This window comes from Hyperolius riggenbachi, chromosome 1, assembly GCF_040937935.1.
Source record: "Hyperolius riggenbachi isolate aHypRig1 chromosome 1, aHypRig1.pri, whole genome shotgun sequence".
Lineage (NCBI taxonomy): Eukaryota > Metazoa > Chordata > Amphibia > Anura > Hyperoliidae > Hyperolius > Hyperolius riggenbachi.
The window spans coordinates 167,207,559-167,232,169 of record NC_090646.1 but is presented as its reverse complement, the minus strand read 5'-3'; the positions used below and the strand labels follow the sequence as shown (position 1 = coordinate 167,232,169).

Genomic DNA, 24,611 nt, shown 5'->3' with positions numbered 1-24,611 from the left:
CCAGTGGGGGCGCTGTTGTGGCTCTTCTGATGAAGATAGGCGAAAATAGCCAATCTCTGTCGGGTCCGCTCTACTGCACAGGCGCAGGAGACTTGCACCTGCGCAGTAGAGCGGCCCGAGATCGGCTATTTTCGCCTATCTCCGTGGGAACAGGATACTGCGCCTGCGCTGGAGCCAAAAGGTAAATATTTACACCGCTGACGCTCCGGGAGGATTTTCTCCACCGCCGTGGGACTGAGGAGGACGGGGGAAGCCTAAATAGGATCCGGAGGCTTCCCCATCTGAGGTGAGTACCCTCCAGGGGAGTTTTTTTCATTACAGATTTTCTTTAGCAATTGTCAATTAGCAGAAGATAATCAGCAAATGAACAGTGACACACTGAATTGAAATGACAGGGTTGTTGTTTCATATGAAATTCAATCATAGAGTAATCCTGTGTGCATATCTTGAGTAAAATAACCTATTCATGTAAGACATTTTATTAGGTACTTGCTGAATTTTGGAGGTTTCATTTAACACAGCTGTATGAGCTTTGCCATACTGAGGAGAAGCACATTTGAGCTCACTGAAGGAACAAAGCTGTCATACAAGGCAAAGGAAAGCACAAGAACACATAACGTTGGATTTATAACCTTATTGTTACAAAGTTGCATACTATGTAAAGTGAAAATAAAAATGATTTGCATCAGTTCTTCATGAAACAATAGCATCCCTCAGCTTTGACGCTTGTTATGTTGTGTTTATACTATTTTCATTTAAATATGGTGTCTAATTATCATTCAATCCTTTGTGGCAAATCATCACATCCTATGTAGATTTCAGCTAATTGTTTTGGAAACTGAGTTGGATTACGGCTCCTGTGGGCTAGAAGACAAGGGAGACTATTACGTTTTTTTCTAAATTTGGATATTTTTCAGCTATTTGGGGGCAAGGGTTTGCAACTCTCACTGGGTCAAATTGCCCTATAAGCAATGGTTGTTGAAAGTTAATTAAATAAATGGCTGTGTGGTAACAGTCATAAGCATGAACCTGCAGAGATAAATTCATGAATACATTGAGGGCAGTGTGATTGTTCACTGCAGTTAGTGAAGTATTTGCAAGATCTTTAGTGTCAACGACCTTATTAAATTCACCTTTTCTCCTATGTTTTCTCCAAGGAGATAATTTTCATTTTCTCAAATAACTTTTCAGCACTCAGCAACTAAAAAGTACCAAAAAGTAGGGGAAAAGGTACTGACTTGTTAGTGGCTTAAAAGGCATTTATCACTTTTTTTTTATTTTTACCTTTGATTCCCCTATGAAAGCTAAATATAGCTTGGTTGAGATAGAAATTAAAAAGGCTTAACACTGTTTTTCTGTAACTCAAAATTGCTGTTTAACCACTTGAGGACCCACCCTTTACCCCCCCCCCCCCCCCTTAAGGACCAGCGCTGTTTGTTGTGATCTGTGCTGGGTGGGCTCTGCAGCCCCCAGCACAGATCAGGGTGCACGCAGAGTGATCAGATCGCCCCCCTTTTTTCCCCCCTATGGGGATGATGTGCAGGGGGGGTCTGATCGCTGGCACCTCAAAGCCCCCCTCCGCGGCGACATTCTCCCCCTCCCTCTCCTACCTTTCCCCCCCGGTGATCCGGGCTGCACAGGACGCTATCCGTCCTGTGCAGCCAGTGACAGGACGTCCCCTGTCACATGGCGGCTGCTGATTGGCCGGGGATCGCCGATCTGCCTTACGGCGCTGCTGCGCAGCAGCGCTGTACAATGTAAACAAAGCGGATTATTTCCGCTTGTGTTTACATTTAGCCTGCGAGCCGCCATCGGCGGCCCGCAGGCTATTCACGGAGCCCCCCGCCGTGAATTGACAGGAAGCAGCCGCTCGCGCGAGCGGCTGCTTCCTGATTAATCAGTCCTGCAGCTGCCACTTTGCCGACGCACGGTATAAGCGTGCGGTCGGCAAGTGGTTAAATGACCCCAGAAAAATTCATGTAGACTCAGTTATGAAATGTCTTCTCCTTTCCAGTTCTTTATGTTTTTACTTATCACGAACTGTTGCACACTGTGCCCCATATGCAGTTAGCATTTCTCCTGAGTTTTCTCCTAGGTGATATTTTCATATCTTGTCAATAAAATACCTTTTAGACCACCATAAAGCAAGAACATACTTAGAATAAATTTCACAGTACTTTTTCACCTGCTTTTTGGTACTTTTTAATTGAAAAGTGCTGAAAAGGTATTTTAAACAAAAGATGAAAAATTATCTCATAAGAGAAAACTCAGGAAAAAAAATGTAAGCATATGGCCCTATTTGCCTTCACGAGTACCACCGGGTGCCTAAAATCATGTTTTAGATCTTTACAGATACTTACTGGTAATAAAGTCATTTGTATATGGATTGTTTCTCATGTGCTTGCTTTGTAGCTGTTTGTTCATACTCTACTGGTCTGGTCCGGTCCAGGGGGTATGAGCTACTAATTAGGATGAAGATCAATTCTTGGTCAGGGTTTCTCTTTAAGTCATGTCACGGTAGCAGAGTCATCAATGACTTGGCAATGAACGTGTGGTCTGTCCTTTGGTACATATGCAACCCTAGTCTTGCTATACATCACATGATATGCATTGTGCCATGCATACCAATACATTGTGCAATATGGTAAGCCGCTCTACACAGCATTGGTATCACCTTGTAAAATACCTGGGAGGTCTTTTGGAGGATGATATAAGAAGTGGGAGGTGGCTGGTAAAAAAAAGTGCAAAACCAACATTATGGGCCTGATTCACAAAGCGGTGCTAACAGTTAACACGCTGGTGAAAAGCCCTTTATCATGCCTAAACTCAGTTTAGGCATGATAAGTTTAGGTGTGATAAGTTTAGGTGTGATAAGTTTAGGCATGATAACTTTAAGCGTGATAAGTTTAGGCGTGATAAGTTTAAGCGCCAACTGGTCGAACGAAGAGGCCAAGCGAACTTGTAAGGAAGATAAAACAGAGAAACCGAGAGCCCAATATAGTGTAGTATGTATTGGATCAGGGAGAATTAGTGTGGAGTAAGTATTATACTTACAAACATGGGTTACCGTTTAGGCAACCACTTTATAGGCAGGTGGGGAGATTAGACCTGTCCCCACTCAGGATTAAGATGTCGCTCTCTGAAGAAGGAAAGGAGGGTTTGTCACCCTTCCAACCACAAAGGGTGGATATCTTGACAAGTAGATGTACAGAGGCGCCAAAAGGATAAAATATGCTAAAATGTTTAAAATATTCGGGTGGCGGCGGTGGCCCGGCCACTCAGAAATAGACTCGATGCTGTCGCTTAAGATAAAGACAATTTATTCACATACTCCATGAATCTGTTCATGGAGTATGTGAATAAATTGTCTTTGGGCTCGATTCACAAAGCGGTGCTAACCCAGTTAGCATGCCTAAAAGACTTTAGGCATGATAACCATTGCACCATGCTGGTGAAAAGCCAGTTTAGGCGTGATAAGTTTAGGTGTGATAAGTTTAGGTGTGATAAGTTTAGGCATGCTAAGTTTAGATAAGTTTAGATCGCTTGCAAAGTCCCGCACGCAAAGCAGCGCCATTAAACTTTATACGAAGTGCACCAGTCTTTGCTAGAGTAAAACTTTTGATCAGCTGTGCACTGCGGTGCTAACGCAGTTGGCGCTTAAACTTAGCATGCCTAAACTTATCACACCTAAACTTATCATGCCTAAACTTATCACACCTAAACTTATCACACCTAAACTTATCATGCCTAAACTGAGTTTAGGCATGATAAAGGGCTTTTCACCAGGGTGCTAACTGTTAGCACCGCTTTGTGAATCGAGCCCTTTATCTTAAGCGACAGCATCGAGTCTATTTCTGAGTGGCCGGTCCACCGCCGCCACCCGAATATTTTAAACATTTTAGCATATTTTATCCTTTTGGCGCCTCTGTACATCTACTTGTTAAGCGCCAACTGGGTTAGCAGCGCAGTACACAGCTGCTCAAAAGTTTTGCGCCAGCAAAGTCTGGTGCACTTCGCATAAAGTTTAATGGTGCTGCTTTGCGTGCGGGACTTTGCAAGCGATCTAAACTTATCTAAACCTATCATGCCTAAACTTATCACACCTAAACTTATCACACCTAAACTTATCACGCCTAAACTGGCTTTTCACCACCGTGGTGCAATGGTTATCATGCCTAAAGTCTCTAACTGGGTTAGCACCGCTTTGTGAATCGAGCCCAATGTGACAAAGTTGTGGCTTTGAGTATGATATGTGTTGAGAGGTGGGAGTAAAGGCACCATGTTTTATGTTACTATAGACTCCAGGGGCTCGATTCACAAAGCGGTGCTAACCCAGTTAGAGACTTTAGGCATGATAACCATTGCACCACTCTGGTGAAAAGCCAGTTTAGGTGTGATAAGTTTAGGCATGATAAGTTTAGGTGTGATAAGTTCAGGCATGATAAGTTTAGATAAGTTTAGATCGCTTGCAAAGTCCCGCACGCAAAGCAGCGCCATTAAACTTTATACGAAGTGCACCAGACTTTGCTAGCGTAAAACTTTTGATCAGCTGTGCACTGCGGTGCTAACCCAGTTGGCGCTTAAACTTATCATGCCTAAACTTATCACACCTAAACTTATCATGCCTAAAGTTATCACACCTAAACTTATCACACCTAAACTTATCATGCCTAAACTGAGTTTAGGCATGATAAAGGGTTTTTTACCAGCGTGCTAACTGTTAGCACCGCTTTGTGAATCAGGCCCCAGGTGTATAAATCCAGCCCTACTCAATATTACTAGATGAAACACTCATTCATTTATTCAGATGAATAGAGCCTATCATTTGTACTATAAAGCCCATCCAACTGGTAATGAGTAGAGCAGTGGATGCATTTGCAGCATATTGCTCCTGGTTGTATGAATAAAATATATTTTTGGTATCACATGTTGCTTGGAATATTCCATAACATTGTAATTTGTGGAACTATTTCATTGGAAGCACTACAGTTTACTTGCTTTGTTTACACCTTGTCTAGTACAACACAGAGTGCAGCAAGGATAAATGTATCATTCTATCAAAACATGAAAATTATATATGTAAAATGAATCGGACTCTTGCTGAATAGCTATAATTTCCCTCCTCACATTCATCTTCTGTACTTGGCTCTTCCCTCTTTAAATCCCTAGAGGCATCAGTCAATATTCTCTTTTGAATTGAAAGCCGATACACTTTGGGCTTTTTTAAAATGGGTGTCATGTTCATTTACAAATTGAATGTGGCGTCCTTCTGGCTTGCATGCGGTATATCCGGAAATAGTGGAGTTGGTCCACAAAGGCCAGTGGGGCTGACTTAGCAAGGCAGGTAAAAACAAGAAGAAGAAAAAAACAGGAGCAAAGTGGTACAGTTTCCAAAGCAATCAATCAGTTTTCTTTGTATAACTATAACAGGGACTCCAATTGGTTGTTCTGGGCAAAGAAGCCATTTTGTGTTTTGTACTATTGTACGATTCTAATGCCAAGGTCTCCCTGTAACTTTTTAAGCTTTAACAATACACACTAGAGCATGAGAAAAAATCTTATCATCAAAAATAATGTAACAAAAGTCCTGACCAGAAGATATGTGATGAATCTACTGAATCTGTCTGTGTGGGTATTCATACAAAAACAAAACCGATCATCAACATTGAGTGACATTTCTGATTTTAACAGTTGCACAATTAGAGGCCGATTTGCATTATCTTAATGAATACAATTGTTGCTTGGAGCTGCTTGGAGAGGTGGGGTTACTACTCTCATACATGGAGACAGGCTTTGTGGGTGACTTATGGTGGAATCTGGGAGCCATCTTAATAAGGGGACCACCAGATATTACCACCTCCCCAATAAATAGATAAAGGAGGTCATTTTGACCCTTTATTTTTTATATGATGAAGGGTTAAACATAAATCTGTATTTGAAAAATCCAAAGAATTTTTTTTTTATAAAAAAATAAATAAAAATAGATCTTTTGCCTTCTTTCACCTATACTCTGCTATGCTCATGTATATTCTTATTTCTTCTTCTTTGTACTTCTGGTTCCTCTGTATAAGAAATATCATTGCACTGATGACTCTGCAGCTATGAGAGTAGAGTTGAAGTGATATCAGAATACCTAATCGTCATACTAAGTCTGAGTTGAAAGCTGAGAATGCATTAGACGAGTATCAGCAAAACAGTCAAGTGGCATTTTAAGAGCTGCCGTACATCAACTTTTTATTGCATTTGAGCAGCATTTCTAAAGCACTTTAAATCTATCTTAAATAAGAGTTTTTTTTTAATTTTGAATGAGATTTGATGGAATAATGTTAACCTGTGGTTGAAGTCTACTCTGAGTTCTGTTTGGCTTGTGGTGTTTTTTTTCTAAACACAACCTATCCAAGTCTGCTGCATTTTGAGTCAGTTCCTGATTAGTTTATATTCAGTGGGTGGCTGGCAAAGACTAAACATGTCCTGAACATGTACCAACCATATTGTATTAGCAATGTATTTGCAAAGAGTATGAATAACATCTGAAGTACAGTAAGATGAAATGGAGCTAAACAAGGACATCTAACATTATATTCCTTACATTCCTTTCACTTCAAGTTTCCTTTAATGCTACATGGCATCATGGTCTGAAGATATGTTAGAGAACTGCTGATTCTACATGCATGTTCTTTTTGCATTACTTTTGCTAAGATTTTATTTCGGTGAAAATTTTGATCCCACTTGCCTGTAAAATAAATATCAGTTCAATGTAACATTTTGGCTTTTTATGCTAAAATCCTGATGCAACAAAAGGCAGCTTTCTACTCACTCTGAAAATTTTATATGTTTGTACTAAAAATAAATAAGTATAAATAATATATATATATATATATATATATATATATATATATATATATATATATATATACCTATATATTTATATATATACCTATAGATTCACACTGAAGGCATCCCAACTATGAATTAACACATGTGGAAGTATAGTACATAACCAAAAAGTGTGAAACAACTAAAAAATCTGTCATATTCTAGGTTCTTCAAAGTAGCCACCTTTTGCTTTGATTACTGCTCTGCACACTCTTGGCATTCTCTTGATGAGCTTCAAGGGGTAGTCACCTGAAATGGTCTTCCAACAGTCTTGAAGGATTTACCAGAGATCAGAGATACTTAGCACTTGTTGGCCCTTTTGCCTTCACTCTGCGGTCCAGCTCACCCCAAACCATCTCGATTGGGTTCAGGTCTGGTGAGTGTGAAGGCAAGGTCATCTGGCACAGCACCCCATCACTCACCTTCCTGGTCAAATAGCCCTTACACAGCCTGTAGGTGTGTTTGGGGTCATTGTCCTGTTGAAATAAATGATGGTCCAACAAAATGCAAAAATGCAGCGGTTAGGTTGTAGGTAAGAGAAGGGAGGAGGGAAGCAGCTGTCCCTTAACTAATTAGTGTAGGCAGACAAGTGAGTGAAATGGCATAAGGACCTTGCTTGGAGGAGGGAGGGGGGGCGGGCCTCCAGCAATGAGAGCAGTGTGTTTGGCAATAATGTGACTGCTGACTGTGATGTAGAGGGTCAAAGTTTTGCTCAATAGAGCATTATGGGGCGAATCGAACTTCCGCAAAAGTTCGCCTGGTGCAGGCGAACGCGAACCCCCAAAGTTCGCCTGGAACCGTTCGCCGGCGAACAGTTCGCTACATCTCTAGTTGTTGGAGGAGTAGCATGCCTGCTACTGGATTTCCTGGCAAAAAGTATTGGAGATAAATTGCTGGAAGCCAAACCACACGGTGGACTGCTGTGAAGTGTGGTTTTGGCCGGATGATACTGGACTTATTTTGAATAAGCTGGACTTTTCTTTACTACAAAGCTGAAGTAAGCTTACTGTTTATTTTCCACCTTTTTACTGCTGAAGCTAAGCTGTTTATGTTCTGCTGCACAATAAACGGACTTTGTTTACACATCTGTGTACTGCGTGCTGGCTGCGACCCCTCTAAACTTCACACTATCTATCTATCTATCTATCTATCTAACTGTGTGCGTGTGTGTGTATATATATATATATATATATATATATATATATATATATATATATATATATATATATATATATATATATATATATACTGTACAGCGCTGCGTAATACGTCGGCGCTATATATAAATACTAAATAATATATATATATATATATATATATATATATATATATTGTATAGTATATCCCTTAAAGAGGCAGTTAAGCCTGGAAAAACAGTTTTGCTCACTTAGGGCTTCTACCAGCCCCCTGCAGCTGCCCCGTGCCCTCGCAGTCACTCACAGATTCTTCTGTCCCCTGCCGCCAGCAACTTTCCTTTTGCCGATAGGCCCGACCATGAGTAGTCTTCTTCACTTTCACGTCCGCAATCGCATCCTGCACAGGAAGCTAGGCCTGCGTAAACGCAGTAAGCCTGTCGGCCGAAAACAAATGTAGCTGGCGGTGTGGGACAGGAGGATCCACAAGTGACTGCGAGGGTACGGGAGGTCTGCAGGGGGCTGGTAGAAGCCCCAGGTAAGTAAAACTTATTTTTTTTTGTAGGCTTAAGAATCCCTTGAACATATCTGTTTGTTTTTCTAATTGAATTGTACAGGTTATAGGTCACATTTGTGATGGGAAAAGTAATTTATTGTGGACCCCTTTATCTGCCAGCTGCTACAGTATACCAGGAATATTCGGCGTACATCTGAGACAGATTTCTGGTAGACTTTGAGGCAGAAAGCATCATGGCCGTAAGAGGTGGTCTGCGACGAGTTTTATTTTTTTGTACTGATTTTTCAGAGTAGCAGAAAAGAGAGATTTAGCATTCAAGCTCTAAAGGTGGCCACACACTGTACAACCAAATCATTTGATTTGTAGGTTTATTCAGTAAAACAATACACATTGTTGATCAATGAATCTTGATTTCATTTGAAGAAATATTGGCTAAATAAATAATTGGACAGAGCAAAAGAACCAAACCATTTGTGGCCGTTTTAAAGATAAATGTGCACTTACTGCTCATGCTTAGTTGTAATAAATCTGTCACTCACTGCTCATGCTGAGTTGTAGTAAATCTGTCACTCGCTGCTCATGCTGAGTTGTAGTGAATCTGTCAGTCACTGCTCACGCTGAGTTGTAGTAAATCTGTCAGTCACTCCTCATGTTGAGTTGTAGTAAATCTATCACTCATTGCTCATGCTGAGTTGTAGTAAATCTGTCACTCATTGCTCATGCTAAGTTGTAGTAAATCTGTCAGTCACTGCTCATGCTGAGTTGTAGTAAATCTGTCACTCACTGCTCATGCTGAGTTGTAGTAAATCTGTCAGTCACTGCTCAAGCTGAGTTGTAGTAAATCTATCAGTCACTGCTCATGCTGAGTTGTAGTGAATCTGTCACTCACTGCTCATGCTGAGTTGCAGTAAATCTGTCACTCATTGCTCATGCTGAGGTGCAGTAAATCTGTCAGTCACTGCTCTTGCTGAGTGTCAGTAAATCTGTCAGTCACTGCTCATGCTGAGTTGTAGTAAATCTGTCACCCACTGCTCATGCAGAGTTGTAATGAATCGGTCACTCATTGCTCATGCTGAGTTGTAGTGAATCTGTCAGTCACTGCTCATGATGAGTTGTAGTAAATCTGTCACTCACTGCTCATACTGAGTTGTAATGAATCTGTCACTCACCGCTCACGCTGAGTTGTAGTGAATCTGTCACTCACTGCTTATGCTGAGTTGTAGTAAATCTGTCACTCACTGCTCACACTGCACTTTTAGCTGTGCAATATAACTGATAAATTCTCCACCCCCACTATGTTAAAGTGAACCTCCAGACTAAAAAACCTACTCAGAAGAACTGAAAAGGCTTAGTGTTTCCTTAACAGTTTTACAGCATCAGAACTTTGTTTTTCTTACTAAAGCATCATTTTAGCTGCATTTTTAGCTAAGCTCCGCCCCATCAAAGAAAACTGCCCAGGCATGTTTACCCTGATGCTGTGCAAAGCATGATGGGATTTCTGATGTTGTTGTTCTCGTTGCCTAGCAACTGGGAGGGGTGAGCAGGGCACAGGACAGTTGGAACTGTGGGGGACATTTATCAAGAGTGTCTGAGACAAATTATTAGTAGCTTTTTAGAAATCCATGCAGAATTGTCTCAGACATCCTAAGAAATCACTAGATAGTGCAGATTCCTTCTTAAACTGTTAGGAACATGAGGAGTTAGGAAGGTCTCTCAGACAGTGCAGTATGTGAGGGGAATTGCTGTTGCTGAGGTAACCAACAGCTGTATTGATAGCAGCAGGCTCTGAAGAGGAGCAGGGGGGAGGAGCAAATCACAAATCATGTCTAGCCTGCACTCTGCAATCATGTCTTGCCTGCAGTTCTACATCTGTAGAACTGCTATCAAGCACTTCTTAATCTGCGCCAGTTTAGGGATGGATTTGCACTTTTCTTAACTGTAGTGTAGCTATAGAAATTCATGCTAAATTGCCACTATTACCTAGGATTTAAGAAGGTTCTTATTATCACGCAAAACTGTACTCCCTGCTAATTAGAACAGATTAAGAAGAAAACACTGTTGGTAATGCGTTGATAAATCTCCCCATGTCTCATGCTCCCTGTCACCTCCTTTCAACCAAAAAGATGGCTGCCCTCATGAAATCACAAACATTTGCCTGTTCTTTTAAAACAGGGTGGGTAAGAGATTATATTACCTATTTATTTTAAATAACATAACTAATGTAACTTAATGACAGTATGTTTGTTTTGGCTGTAGTTCCTCTTTAAGCCTTAAACCATTCTTATTCCATAAATCCAGTCAGCGTTGTGCCGTTACAGAATAAGGCCAGCTACCAAGACCAAATACTGCTCAGCCAGCTATCCAATTAGGGAATACAGTGAGCTTGGCAGCTATCAATGACACATCTTTCCCAAGTTTCACATTATAGCAGTATGACCTCTAATATTGCCGCTGCATTGTTATTCACTACAATAAAACTTGGTAGGTAGTTTGACAGGACACATCTTTATGACATTTGTTATATCTTGAACTCTCTTAAGTGAGTTACTTCACAAATAGAAGAAATCATCAAAAGGATAAAATATAAAGCATTATGCATCCAAATAGAATACTTCACTATAAGTAGTAGACGTGACAGGTTGCCATACAAGGGATCACATTTTTCTGGAGAGCCTCAATGCACACAGAACATTAAGTGAAACTGCTAGGGGTTTTTGTGCATTTGCAGATGCTGCAGATACACGATAAAAAGGTGCCCAAAGGATAATACAATTATTAAAATCTATAAAATAAATAAGGTTTGTGGTGGCTTACCTCAATGAAGACAAATTCATATATAAATGAATATAAATAATCTTTAAACACACTGTAAAAGCGTTTCGTGGGTCTCTGCCCACTTCCTCAGGACAAATCAAGTGCCACGTTATGTTCAGAGCCAGAAATAGAGTGCCTTAGAGGCGGGTCCCTAGGAGCCTTTAACCACTTCTCTACCACAGGTTTTTTCCCCTTCAAAAGCAATTCCCATTCATTCGATAATAACTTTATCGCTAATTATCACAGTGAAATTATCTATACATTATTTTTTGCGGGACAAACAAGGCTTTCTTTGGGCAGTACTTTATGCTAAGAATTATATTATTTTATATGCATTTGACAGGGAAGAAGAAAAAAATGAAAAAAAATCACCAAATCTCAGCTTTCAGCCATTGTAGTTTAAAAATAAAATGTGCCATTGTAGATAAAACACACATTTTAATTGCCAATTTGCCCTGGTTATTACAATGTTTAAATTGTGTCTCTAGTGCAATGTATGGCGATAATATTTTACTTTGGGTTAGGGGTGAAGGAGTTGAAAAAATAATAAAAATGTATTTACTTTTTCTATGGTCAGTGTATAATGGTGGATTTGGAAGTAGTTTTACTTTTTGGCTACAAGATGGTGCTAGACTAACTCCGTTTTCTAAAAACAGAAAACAGAACCAAGTGTTTACATGTGTTTGCAGGTGTTTATAAACAAGCACGTAGAAAAGTGTGGCAGAATTTGCTAAGTAGTTAAAGGTGCAACCATTTACAGCTGACTGGGACCCCTGAGTGGAGTCGGGTTTATTGATCTCCACCTTCCTGCAGTAGTTGGTTGCCCCATTGCAACCTCCCTTTGTATACTATTTCTTATTTCATCTATTGAGTGTGACGCACTGCACCATTTAGGCTACGTCTGTCTCTGTTTTTTTCATTTAGGGTGACAGCTCCCCCCCCCCCCCCCCCCTTGTATCTAGATGCTGCAAATGTCCAAACTACTTTGGTTAATATGCTAATTTTTTCAAAGCTTCCTCTGCTTGTGTGACTGTCAAAGTGTGTTACTACAACAGATACTTGTTGGATAGGGTACTGGTAAGGCTGCTGCCTTTGATGTGGGATTTGAGCCTCTGATGAGGGCTTGAATTCTGGCTCAAGCCAGTACATAAAACAGTAAGGAGTCTTTGGGCAAGGCTCCCTAATGATTTTGGTCAGCTTGGTCGCCTGTGGAGCTGCAGCCATTTAGGCTGCCTAAGTGGTTGCAGCCCTGAATCACTTTGAGTCTGCTAGGAGAAAAGCACAATATAAATGTTCTCTGTCTTGTGTACTTTAGTGTAGTAAAGCTAAGAAAAGCAGACCTTAATCAGAAACTGTAATGATGCTTGGTTAATGTAATGTTGCAAACACAAACAAACATTCCAGATCTCCCCCAGCTGGCTACAACAACCTCCATCTCTAATTGTCATTAAAAACACAGGTGTTAGTCCAATAAAATTGCAATCACATGTTTAGGCCATAGTAGCACTTTCAGGCTTCGTGTACAGGGGCGTAACTAGAGTGGAGCAGCCCCTGCTGTTTTGGGAACCCAACTACTAACCTTCCCTACCTCTGATACAGGGAACCATACTTTAGATCAGGTGTTTTTGTGCAAGCGTCATTGGTTTTTAGAAGTGTATATAATATACCTGTGCAATTGTTGCAGCCCCTAGTACTGTTGCACTGTAATCTGGAAGGGCCTTGTGAGTGTTATACAGATTACATTACTTTGCTACATAACAGGTAGGATAACAATATGATCAAATATAGGGTAAGAACACTGCTTTTATTGTAAATGATGCTAGACTGCAATTTTGCTTTAACAGTGCACCTACATTTTCAAATAGCTTAATGGACTGATGAACTAAAGACTTCATCTACTGACATTTTGAAGATATGATTTATCCTTGTTGTCCATAGTAAAAATTCAAATTACTCAACTCACTTTTAATTTCAGATACCAAAAATCACAGCTGAAAATTATTTACAATAAATAGCAATAATGCTTTGCTTTAACATACATTTCATGCACCCAAGTGTGTTACATAGTAAGTCAATGTTAAGTAATGTATACATTTAATGTAGGTAACTTTAGTTTTGAAAACAACCTGCACAGGCAATACATGTATTTCTGGCACCATCCAGATTCATCACAAGGAAAACTTAACAGTCTGAGTAAAATAAAAAAAAAAACAAAAACAAAAAAACTGTAAAATATAGTTACCAACATTTCGCTATAATGGTCTGCTGTCTTTTTATGATTTTTGTCAGTATTTTGGTGTATCTTCTCCATAGTTTGTCTAACTCCAACTAATATTACTAATACAAAATGCCATTACTGACACCTAACCCTCAACTCCAAAGCAGGTAATTAGGTCATCAGCAGCTGTCTGGGAAAATTGGCAATATCGGCACCTAGTGTATAATTTTAGTCCCAGCGCCGGACTTCGGTTTTGCATGATCAGTGAGTAATAGTGGTGGAAGGTGATGCACATATCAGCAGAGGGATTTGGCAGGGGAGGGGGGTAGTTTAGTGTTAGGAGTAGGTAGAGGGTGAGTTAGTGTGATAAGAAGGATAGGTATAGTGATAGAATATCAGTAAAAATTACCAGTATTCTACTATTGGTATTAGCTCGTGCCCAATTGTAGAATATTGATCATTTTACAGATATTCTACTAGTGGCTTCACCCGGTGCCAAAATTACTGCTTCTTTTTTCAACATATGGCTTACCTCTCCTCCACGGTAACCCCATCTTGAGACCTTACTAACCAATACTCACCTTTTGTCATCTTCGATAAAGGATGTTTTGGCTATCAAAAAAAGCCAAACTCTGGCACCAAAATTAAGCACACCACCACAGGCCTAGTAGTTTTAGTGGAGCACTCCTCTAATAAATCCAATATGATGTGCCACAGTCAGGCCGGCCACACTCCAGCTCTATAGGAATTCCAACGGATAAGACTGGCACCATCAGGTAAGTATCAGCTCTTTTATTCAATTGACAGCCATAATAGCAACGTTTCAGGGCAACCGCCCCTTTGTCAAGCTAAGCTGTCTTGCAATAGAACCAATGTTCTATTGCAAGACAGCTTAGCTTGACAAAGGGGCGGTTGCCCTGAAACGTTGCTATTATGGCTGTCAATTGAATAAAAGAGCTGATACTTACCTGATGGTGCCAGTCTTATCCGTTGGAGCACACCACCACAGGTAAATCTTTCACCAAAACAACAGCTGAAGACTAGCAGCAACATTAATTACCATTTCCCAGTAATTGAGCATTGTGTTCCATCAATATAATAGCAAAACGCCAGTGCCAAAATTATCCACCTTACCCCCGATATCGGGAGATGGACTATTTTTTTGCATGAATGTAATGGATAGTGGAGATGCCGCCGCGGAGACAAGCGGCATGGCGGCTATCTCCGCGTATCAGCCGGCGGCTTCGGCCGCGCAATTACATGCTGGTGCTCTGCCTGGTCCTTCTATTGCACATAGATTGAGGGCTACGCGCGCGCCAGGTGACAGGACCTTTATGCGAATAGAAGGGGAGTCAGCTGATCTGCCAGGTCAGCTGACTCCAAACGTTATCTCGGATTGGCTGAGTGACTGGGGCGGCGCTGCGGAGCTGCTATGTATATATAGTGGTAGTCTGTCAGTTGCTCCATGTCTGCTGTTGCGAATGCTAATGTGTGAGCGCTCAGACCTAGTCAGATCCCAAAGTGTGTTAGAACCAGCCGGAGCTGGGAATTCACACTTAGCCAGATTCTGTTGATAGCTTAAAGTACTAGTTCATTGTATTATCTGTTATGACCTTCTGCTTCCGTTGACTATTCTCCTGCTTACTGACTCTGTACCTCTGCTCATCTGATTCATGTTGCCGACACTGCCTGAAAATAACACTGAATCAGTCTTCTGTCTTGGTACCTTATCTGTCCGTACGTTGCCTACTCTGCTTGTCTGACCTTTCTTACCTCACCAGTGGGCCTAGCCACTGGCAAGGGATCTGTGGCATTTCACCTGCTCCTCAGGTGAAGCCCAACTGCAGCACAGTCTGTAACACCTGCTCCTCAGGTGTCCCTTGGCTGCAGTGTAGTCTTAAACACCTGCTCCTCAGGTGAATATCCTTTGCAGCACTGTCTGTAACACCTGCTCCTCAGGTGTCCACTGGCTGCAGCATAGTCTTAATCACCCGCTCCTCAGGTGATCATTCTCTGTAGCTCAGTTGGTGATACCTGCTCCACAGGTGGCCACGACTACAGTACAGCCTGACTCGCCTGCTCCTCAGGTGGTCATAGGCTGCAGCATTGTCTGAATCACCCGCTCCTCGGGAGACTTCCTATTCCTCATTACTGTTGCACCAAACACTATCTCACATTGGTTGTCCTGTGTCTGGCTATACTCGCATTATTGGTGATTCTGCAGATCACCACATAATCAGGTATAGCGTCTGTATTATTGGTGATACTGCAGATCACCAATAATCAGAAAATCTGTTTAGCTGACACCAATCGTTACAATGAAGCTCCAAATATCCCTTGCACTGAAATGAACTGATCCGGTAACCATGAGCCCCCTCCATTGTTCTTTGTTAAAGTTATTTAGATACAATACACACAGTGATGGAAGGTTTTCTTAGTTTTTAACTTTTATATAACTTGAAAAATACAGCATATTTTGTCCTACCTGTGGGTAAGTCTTCTGTGACTGACACACACTGCTGTTTCCTGATCCTGGGCAACGCAGACCTTATGCCGATTACATTTTATTTTTAAACAGGGATCTTTTGCTGGATCCAGAGCTGAAAAAAAAAGTGAAAACGTGAGTCTTTGAAAATCTTGAAAAAAAAGGGCATAAGTTAAATGTAAAGCTATGTGAACTTGTATATATTTTCTGGAAAATACAAACCCTTTCTCTGCAGTGGAAATAAATCCACCACTGCAGTTTTTCTACTTGGAAGTACAGGGCTGCCGCATGGCTGCACGGCCCCTAGAAACGGGCCTGGCCCCCAACGTGACCTCCAATTACATAGAGCTTTAGCCAATGAAAAGGGTTGTTTCCGATTCAACATTCCCCCATAACGGTCCATTTTTTACTCCCTGGTGACTGGATTGAAGGTCTTAAAGTGATCTGGGCATGGCTTATGTCTTCTTGATACATGTGTTTCAGCAAAATGCCAGTAAAACATGCTGTTCATACAAAGTTAACATAAAAAGCTAAGCATATCTCCAAAGCAAGGACATGGAATGATCAAGTGGCTGAATGTATCTATATTTTAACAAGATGTCTCTCAAAATAAGGGAATTCCTATGGTGTACTACACATGTAAAGGAAAGCTTTGAATATAAGAGTCAGAGAGATCATGCATTATCTTTACTTTTTGTCCTCTGTTATCATTTAACCTTTTGGGAAGACATTATCAAGCCTTTCCGTGATACAGAGATTATGACCTTAATACCTACGGGAAAACGCGCTGTTGTACTCCAGTTGTCACATGTCCCCTTTGATCTGCTAAGTCACATTTTCTTTTCAAGCGATGATTTCTTGGTATGTTAGTAGCTGTGTTCATGACATACATTTTATAATCGGATGTAGGTGATGAACTTTCCATCCCATTTGCAAGATGCAGCGGTGCCAAAAGTGATCTTGCAAGTAGGGTAAGGGCTGTTTCCCACCAAAAAGCTCTTTGCAATTAGTGATTTTTGAGAAGAGATTTTAACGCAATGTTGAAATGATTTTTACAACGCTTTTGCTTTTCTCTACTTTCTACAGAACCACAATTGCTGCAAAAATGCTGCATGCAGAATTTTCAAGTTTTTGTCACTAGGTTTTTTTTGTTTGTTTGTTTTTTTGTTTTATTTTTGTTTTATTTTTATTTGACTTTTCAAAATGTTAGCGATTGGAAAATCCCTGAAAAGTGCTTTTGGTATGAAATAATACTAGTGTATTTACTAGTAATGTGTTAGATTTCAGGATGGGAACTGATGCTTTTACAAAGATAGCAATGCTATCTTGCAGAACCTTAACACCGCAAAATGAGGGTGCCAGCCAGTAAGACTGTGCCAACCACAAAATAAATACTGGTAATTCCATTCTTGGAAAAAAATTCCTATAAACATGTATCAGTGCTGCACAAATGTTTTTGCTGTTTAATGTAAATAAGAATATATAAAGAAAGGAGAACCGAGAGCCCAATATGGTGTAGTATGTCAATGCAATTGGTATATTTGAGAAAGGAGTAAATTGTATACTCACAAACACGGGTTACCTCCAGGCAACCACTGTATAAGCAGGTGAGGAAATTGACCTGTCCCCACTCAGGATTAAGAAGTCGCTCTCTGTAGACGTGAAAAGAAGGGGTATCCCCCTCCCCCAAAGGTGGATATATAATGTGTTATAGACTGAACAGAGGCGCCAAAAGGATAAAAACAATGTTTAAAACGTTAAAAATTGCTTAGGAGGCAGTGGTGGACTTACCTCCCTCAAGCAGACACAGGAAGCTGTGCAATTCAACATAGACAAAACATTTTTAATAGTATACTCCAAAATTTCAAAAGTTGACATGAGATTTAGCTTCTTTTACAATGCAGTCATTTAGTAGCATAGTTATGTTTTATTAGAATTATTATTTATTATGATTATTTTTTATTGGATTAAATTGCTCCAACATATTACGCAGCGCTGTACAATACATAGGATTACTTGCAATGATACCAGGGGTCATAGCCGGCCTTTGACCTGAGCGACTGGAGCGGTCGCTCAGGGCGCCAGCTTCCAAGGGGGCGCCTATAGCTGGTTACCTATACTGAGAGCATTTACACCTGATTTCCTATACTGGGGGCACATATAGCTGGATATCTTTACTAAGGGCACCAACACCTGGCTACCTATACTAAAGGCCCCTATATCTGGCTACCTATGGGGGGGGGTGGAGATCTTCAACTGACTTCCTATACTGTGGCACCAATGCTTGGCAACCTATATTGAGGGCACCTACACATGAGATCCTATACTGGAGGCACCTATACCTGGCTACCTACCTATACTGAGTCTGAGGGCGTGTTTTGGGGGGCACACTGCAGCTATAACGCGTGGTGAAAATTGTCGGTGCTGTGCTATCATTTTAAATGGGGGGGGAGGGGGGGCGCTAACTGTCCCACTGATTGTTTTTATAATATTCCTGTAAGATTCTAGCCTTTATTTTTAAGTATATTCAGGATAATGCACTCTATCCATCCATTCATGGTTATTAATAGTATTTTTTCTATTATACATATGTGACATGTCACTGAGATCTTAACATTTGCCATGATGTGTCATGACATCAGAAGGGTTGGGAACCACTGTCCTAGGAGATATCTCAGGAGAAAAGGTGAATTGCAAATGGGCCTGTGTGTGTGTGTGTGTGTGTGCGCGCATGCGCAAAGAGGATGAAGGTGGGGGGGGGCACAAAAATCAGGTTTCGCTCGGGGTACTGTGAAACCTAAGGCCGGCCCTGCCAGGGGTGACCGACAGCACAATACAGGTAATAAGCAATAAGATACACAACACAATACAGGTAGCAATACAATGCCAGATCATACACTGGAGTGGTAGTGCCACATATTCTGGGTAGAGTGTACAATGAAGTAGGATACACAAGAAAGAGGACCGTGCCAAAGGCTTACAATCTAGAAGGAGGGGGTGGTGACATGAAAGGTGGGGGGATGCATTAAGAGGTTCTCGGCAGAAAGAGTTAGGGCAGCATTGAGGTGGGGTAGGCCCCCTTGGAGAGGTGAGTTTTGATGGCTTTTTTGAAGGTGTTAAAGGAGGGGCAAGCCTGATGGGCAGTGGGAGAGAGTTCCACAGGATAGGGGCAGCTCTAGTAAAGTCATGTGCATGGGAGTGTGAGATGCGTGGGCTGGTTAGGAGAAGGTTGTTGGAGGAGCAAAGTGGGCGACTAGATGTGTATCTGCTGACCAGGTCAGAGATGTAGGTCGGGCAGGACTTGTGTATAGATTTGTAGGTCAGACATGGGCTCAGACTGAATCTTGAAGCTGATTCTGAAGCGAACTGGAAGCCACTGAATGGATTTGGATAGGGGAGTCGTGGAGACAGAATGGTGGGAGGAGTAAATTAGTCTGGTTGATGCGTTCATGATGGATTGTAGGGGGGCGATGTGGTTCTGAGGAAGGCCTGACAGGAGGGTGTTGCATTTGTCTAGACTGAAGATGATGAGGGCATGGAAAAGGAGTTTGGCAGTGTCCAGAGAAGGGACGGGTCTTGGAGATGTTGCATTAATGGAAATTGCAGGCCCTAGCAATGGTTTGGAGGGGGGGTGAAGGAGAGTGCCAAGACCAGGGTGACACCCAAGCAACGGGTTTGTGTAGTTTGGAGGATGATTGTGCCGTTGACAGTGGCATAGATGTCTGTGGAGGGTGTGACTGCACGAGGCGTGAAGATTAGGGGCTTGATTCACAAAGAGGTGCTAACCTACTTAGTACGTCTAAAGTCTTTAGACATGCTAACCAGGGTGCTAAGTAGGTTAGCACCGGATTTCTCAATCAGATCGCGCGCTAACTTTGCGCGCGCAAAGTTTTACGCACGCAAAGTCTTATGCGCGCTAAGTCCCATAGGCTTTAATGGGCACTTCGCGCAGAGAGCCCTGCGCTCTGTGCAGTGCGCACGTAAAGTTTTACGCGCATAAAGTTTTGCGTGCGTAAAGCTTTATGCGTTCAAAACTCGTTTAGACGTGCTAAGGGGGTTTTCACAGGCGGGCTAACAGTTAGCACTGCTTTGTGAATCAAGCCCTAGGAGTTTTTATGATCAATAAAATGAATTCAAACATCACTGATGTAAAACCCCTTACTTGTATCCTATATTGGGACAACAAGGGTTGTTATATGGCTGATGCATGATTTCACATACATACATACACCTGCAGCACAAAGTTTCTTTTTTTTATTAAACAGCAGGATTTGCAAAGCTGCTCATGATTGCCATTGTTCACTAACCCTGCAATACTTTAGCACATCACAAGAACTATATCAACTCATGATAAAGCATAAAACTAGAATAATTCCAGGACCAAGGACAAATGCAGATGAATAGCTTTTAGAAGAAAAACAGAAGAAAGTACAATGCTTTCTTTTTCTGTAAGGCCGAGTGTTTGATTAGAAAATATTTTATACAGTATGCCTTTGTAATACTGTAGTTTTTAAAAATACAAATTATTAAAACAAAATAAAACAACATTTTGGAAGGAAAAACTTCACACACATGAATGAAAAATGTGTTTGATACATAAATTAAACATTGCTAAAATACCAAGAAACTCGATTCAACAAGAGGGCAAGACTGAATGCGATCATTACATATCTTGTTAAATTATAGCTAAGGAAATAACACGTTTTTTCCAATTATAATATCATCAATGCAGTATTTAGAAATGCAATTTACATATTGTGTACAATGCAAAACATAATATCACATAACATCTAACAGCTTTTTAACACAGCAAATGCCACACTTTCTTTCACATGCAGTTTAGCTTCATTACCCTTTAGGAATGTGTTGTTTGATACAGATGGCACTAAATGTTTATTTCAAGTGCAAGGATGATGTCATTAGTAAGTATGAGAGATAATATCTTTCCTGTAGGTTTTCAGTCTTTGTAATTTGTATCTCTAACAGTCTTTTACTACTATTTTATTATCTTTTACTACTATATTTACTATTTTAAAACGATAATAAACCTGAAATACAAATTATCTTGACTGCTTTCAGATATGTATATTCAAGAGTTCTCTGTGAAACTCTGAATGCTGAATTGTTTGACCAGCCAATAATGCAAACATGTGAAACAACATTAATAACTCCTAGCAACTAGAATTACCGTACATAATTAAGTATAATCCGTTCCAAGTATAAGCCAACTTTCAACCTTCAACCCTTCAAAAACCTAGTAATGAGTGACCCAAAATGTCTTCCCCTAGCTTCCCCCCATGTATGCAAGAGTACACATTGGAAGTGTGCTGGTATCTATAGTTACCTCTCCTCATTTCTAGCAACCATCTTCCCATCCCCCTTGCAGCTCTGTACTCACCGCTAGTGGTCCAGACTACACTGTATTTTCTTTCTGGACAGTCATGTTCCTGCCTCCCATGCCTTGTCGCTATAGGTCACCAATGACAGTGAAGCCTGAACTACTTGTAGCGAGTCCAGGGAAGATGGTTGCAAAGAATGAGAAGACTGTGAAAATATATATACGTAGAATACAAAATTTGCTATTTGGAACAAGTGCATTAGGCACACCAGTCACTACAATTACAACACATATGTTCCTGTTTGGAACCTTAATGATGAGCATTTCAGTCCAAGGTGTCTTGAATACTTGACTGAGCTTGGCTGTTGCACCTGGGACACTTTCGGACACTTTTTTGGCCCCAAAACGTTGGCTTATATTCAAGTACTGGATATTCATTCAACTGAAATTAAAATGATGAATGCTGAAAGCTCATTTCCTGGCAAACATCTAAATAAACAACTTAATAGCTTAGTGATCAGAGTGCTAAAATGTCACTTTTTGTGTGAAATGTGTCTTCTGTAACTAAGTATTCTGTATGAAAACTGAATCACCTAATCCCCAATCACTTCTGGTGATTAGTGGAGGGAGGGACACATCCAGTGGGGAGAAACCGCCACCGTCCTTGCACTTGATTAATCCAATAGTGACAGTATGAGCAGGTGTAAGGCACCTGGCTCCTGTCATGTCCCAGTTGTGCGGTTGGACTTTAGACACAATGTGGGCTGCACGACCGCTGTCTGGAACCTAGGCCTAATGTTAATTGACAGCCATTTTTTTTTTGGGGGGGGGGGGATTTTAAGTCCCCACATCATCAATTAGTGTTCCTCTTCACAAAATAATGATGCTACATGCCTCATATACCCTAAAAAACGTTTTTAAAGCAATTTAAAGTCCACTTCCGGTTTTTCTATCCAGATATCCCAATTTGCCCGGATATCCCGGATACCAGGGTCAGATATCCGGTTCGGATTAGAAATGTTTGAAATCTGATATCCGACCCGGATTGGATATCTGGGTATCCGGATCCGGATTTTGAAAAGGGGTATCCAAGCAGCACTGATTGCCTGTTTATCGAGCATAAAAAAATAATCTTTCAGCCGTTGCTCCTCAACCATTACATCACTGTCTCACCACTCTACCAGTACCCTTTTTCTCATAAAATGATCGATAAAGGGTTGTTAGATCTGACAAAAACTGTTGTTATCATGCTATAATTACAATACATACTTTGCTATTTGTAACTAGTGTGATAGGCACACCAGTCACTATAATTACAACACATATGTTCCTGTTTGGAACATGAGTGGTGAGCATGGCAGTCCGAGGTGTCTTGATTAAATACTTAATTAAGTTTGTCTGTTGCACCTGGACTTATTGCTACCAAATTATGCTTAAAGTCTAAATACACCCAGAGGAGTTCCTTTTCCTGTCTATTAATGATTGTGGATGGATAGTGTGGTGATCAGCACAGTACAACTTCTTTTTCATTCTTATGCACTATACTTTTATAGTTCAGATGTAGCAAAACAAGATTTGTTGATAACATATTAATAGAAGAAAATCATCTCCACTAAAACTGCAACAGCTTTTACTTAAAACAAGCTGAATATAGGTATACCTTCCAGCATACATTTGCACTCCCTCAGCCAACCAGTGTATGTGAAATGCCTGGTTTCTAACCTAGATATAGCCTTACACAACTTAGCAAACCTGAACTGAAAATAACAGTTTTATTTTCTGTTTAAAAGTTAAAAGAAGGTTTAATATTTTATTGTTTCAGTTGAATGACACTGTTTTTTAGGGTCTGAGAGCTTCAGTCTATGAGACATTTTTTTAATATCTATTGAATCCTTACACTCAGAAGCTGTTCTTTACCAGGCAAAAGGCTGTAATTAGTTATGAATGGGGGTTATGCTGAGGTCCGACCAAGTTCCAACTAGAGAGAAAGATTAATTTACATACCTGAATGTTTAACCATTTCAGTGACCAAAAAATCAATGCAGACTGGTAATATGCAGGAATATTACCGCACTTACACATGCTTTCATTATGTCACATAACAGTTCAGGTACCCTTTAAAGGAAAGCCCATAAAATCCTTAATAATTTAAATATGACTTTTATTGATATCTAATAAATCGTTTGAACAAAACTGTTATGAGTTTTATTTAACTATCCTCTTGCCCTATCATGTTTAATTATACTGTAATGTAGTAGATAAAACAAATATACAACAAAAACAATCATATAGACTATAAGGAAGGTGTAAATAATCATTTCATTAAATAATAAAGGCATTCCACTAAATGTCACTATAAAGCTACAGTAATTCTGAACACCAGTATGATCTAAAACCACCACAGAGTTTTGATTTGGAATCACTGGATCTGCGCTAAACTAAAAGTACACTGATTCTAACAGTTGAGTGTGCTATAGGTATGCAGAGGAAACTGTTTAATCAAAAAAGCAAAAAAGGGGCATTACCCAGAAAATAGCACCACTCTGGATTCAAGAATAATTAACACATTTTATTATATCCAAATATCGTTCCATATGAATACAGTACTACACAGTTAAAAACAACCTCATTCACTGATCCAAACATAAACCAATAAATAGCAATTTATCAATCAAATTGTATAAGTAGACCTGGTGCAGCGGGCTCTAGGTCTGTCAATGCCACAGCATTACAGCAAGGTAGCAAACTGCAATATAAAGTGAAAATGGAAAAGTGCTATTTCTATAAATATGATGCTGGCGGGTAGCATACTTTAAATTTGCAATAAAAGTGTATATACTTCTCTCAGGTAATAGGGACCAGGAGTGGATCAGGAGCAAGGAGGGAATCAGTAACAAGTCCACCATTTCCCTGGGCAACACCCTGCTTTGTCAAAACCGAGACACTGAGTCTCAGGGTTGTACAATGCAGCAGCCTCATTGGTTTGCAGTAGATTTTTCATCTGTAAATTGCTTGCTTCATCTTTCTATGTAGTGATGTCCAAAAAAATTCTAACTCTTATCATAGATACTATGTGTAAAAACTTTCCATAGGTATTAATTGTTCATTGCTGAAACAAAATCAATGAAAACATCCCATTGACTGTATTGAAAAAATAAGCACAAGTTGTGTGTTTGTGTGTTTTTAAAAAAATCTTTTTAAACATAGCTCTAATTCCAGAAGTCTGTGTA

General features: G+C 40.4%; 1 protein-coding gene across 2 annotated transcripts in view; it reads right to left on the bottom strand.

Moving 5' to 3' along the window:
• Positions 1-24,611, bottom strand: part of SPOCK3 (SPARC (osteonectin), cwcv and kazal like domains proteoglycan 3) — a 545,564-nt gene that overhangs the window by 205,469 nt on the left and 315,484 nt on the right. For both annotated transcript variants that reach the window (XM_068278829.1, XM_068278830.1), the window contains exon 4: positions 16,044-16,158. In XM_068278829.1, the coding sequence (XP_068134930.1) occupies positions 16,044-16,158 (115 nt within the window). The remainder of the gene's footprint in view (positions 1-16,043; positions 16,159-24,611) is intronic.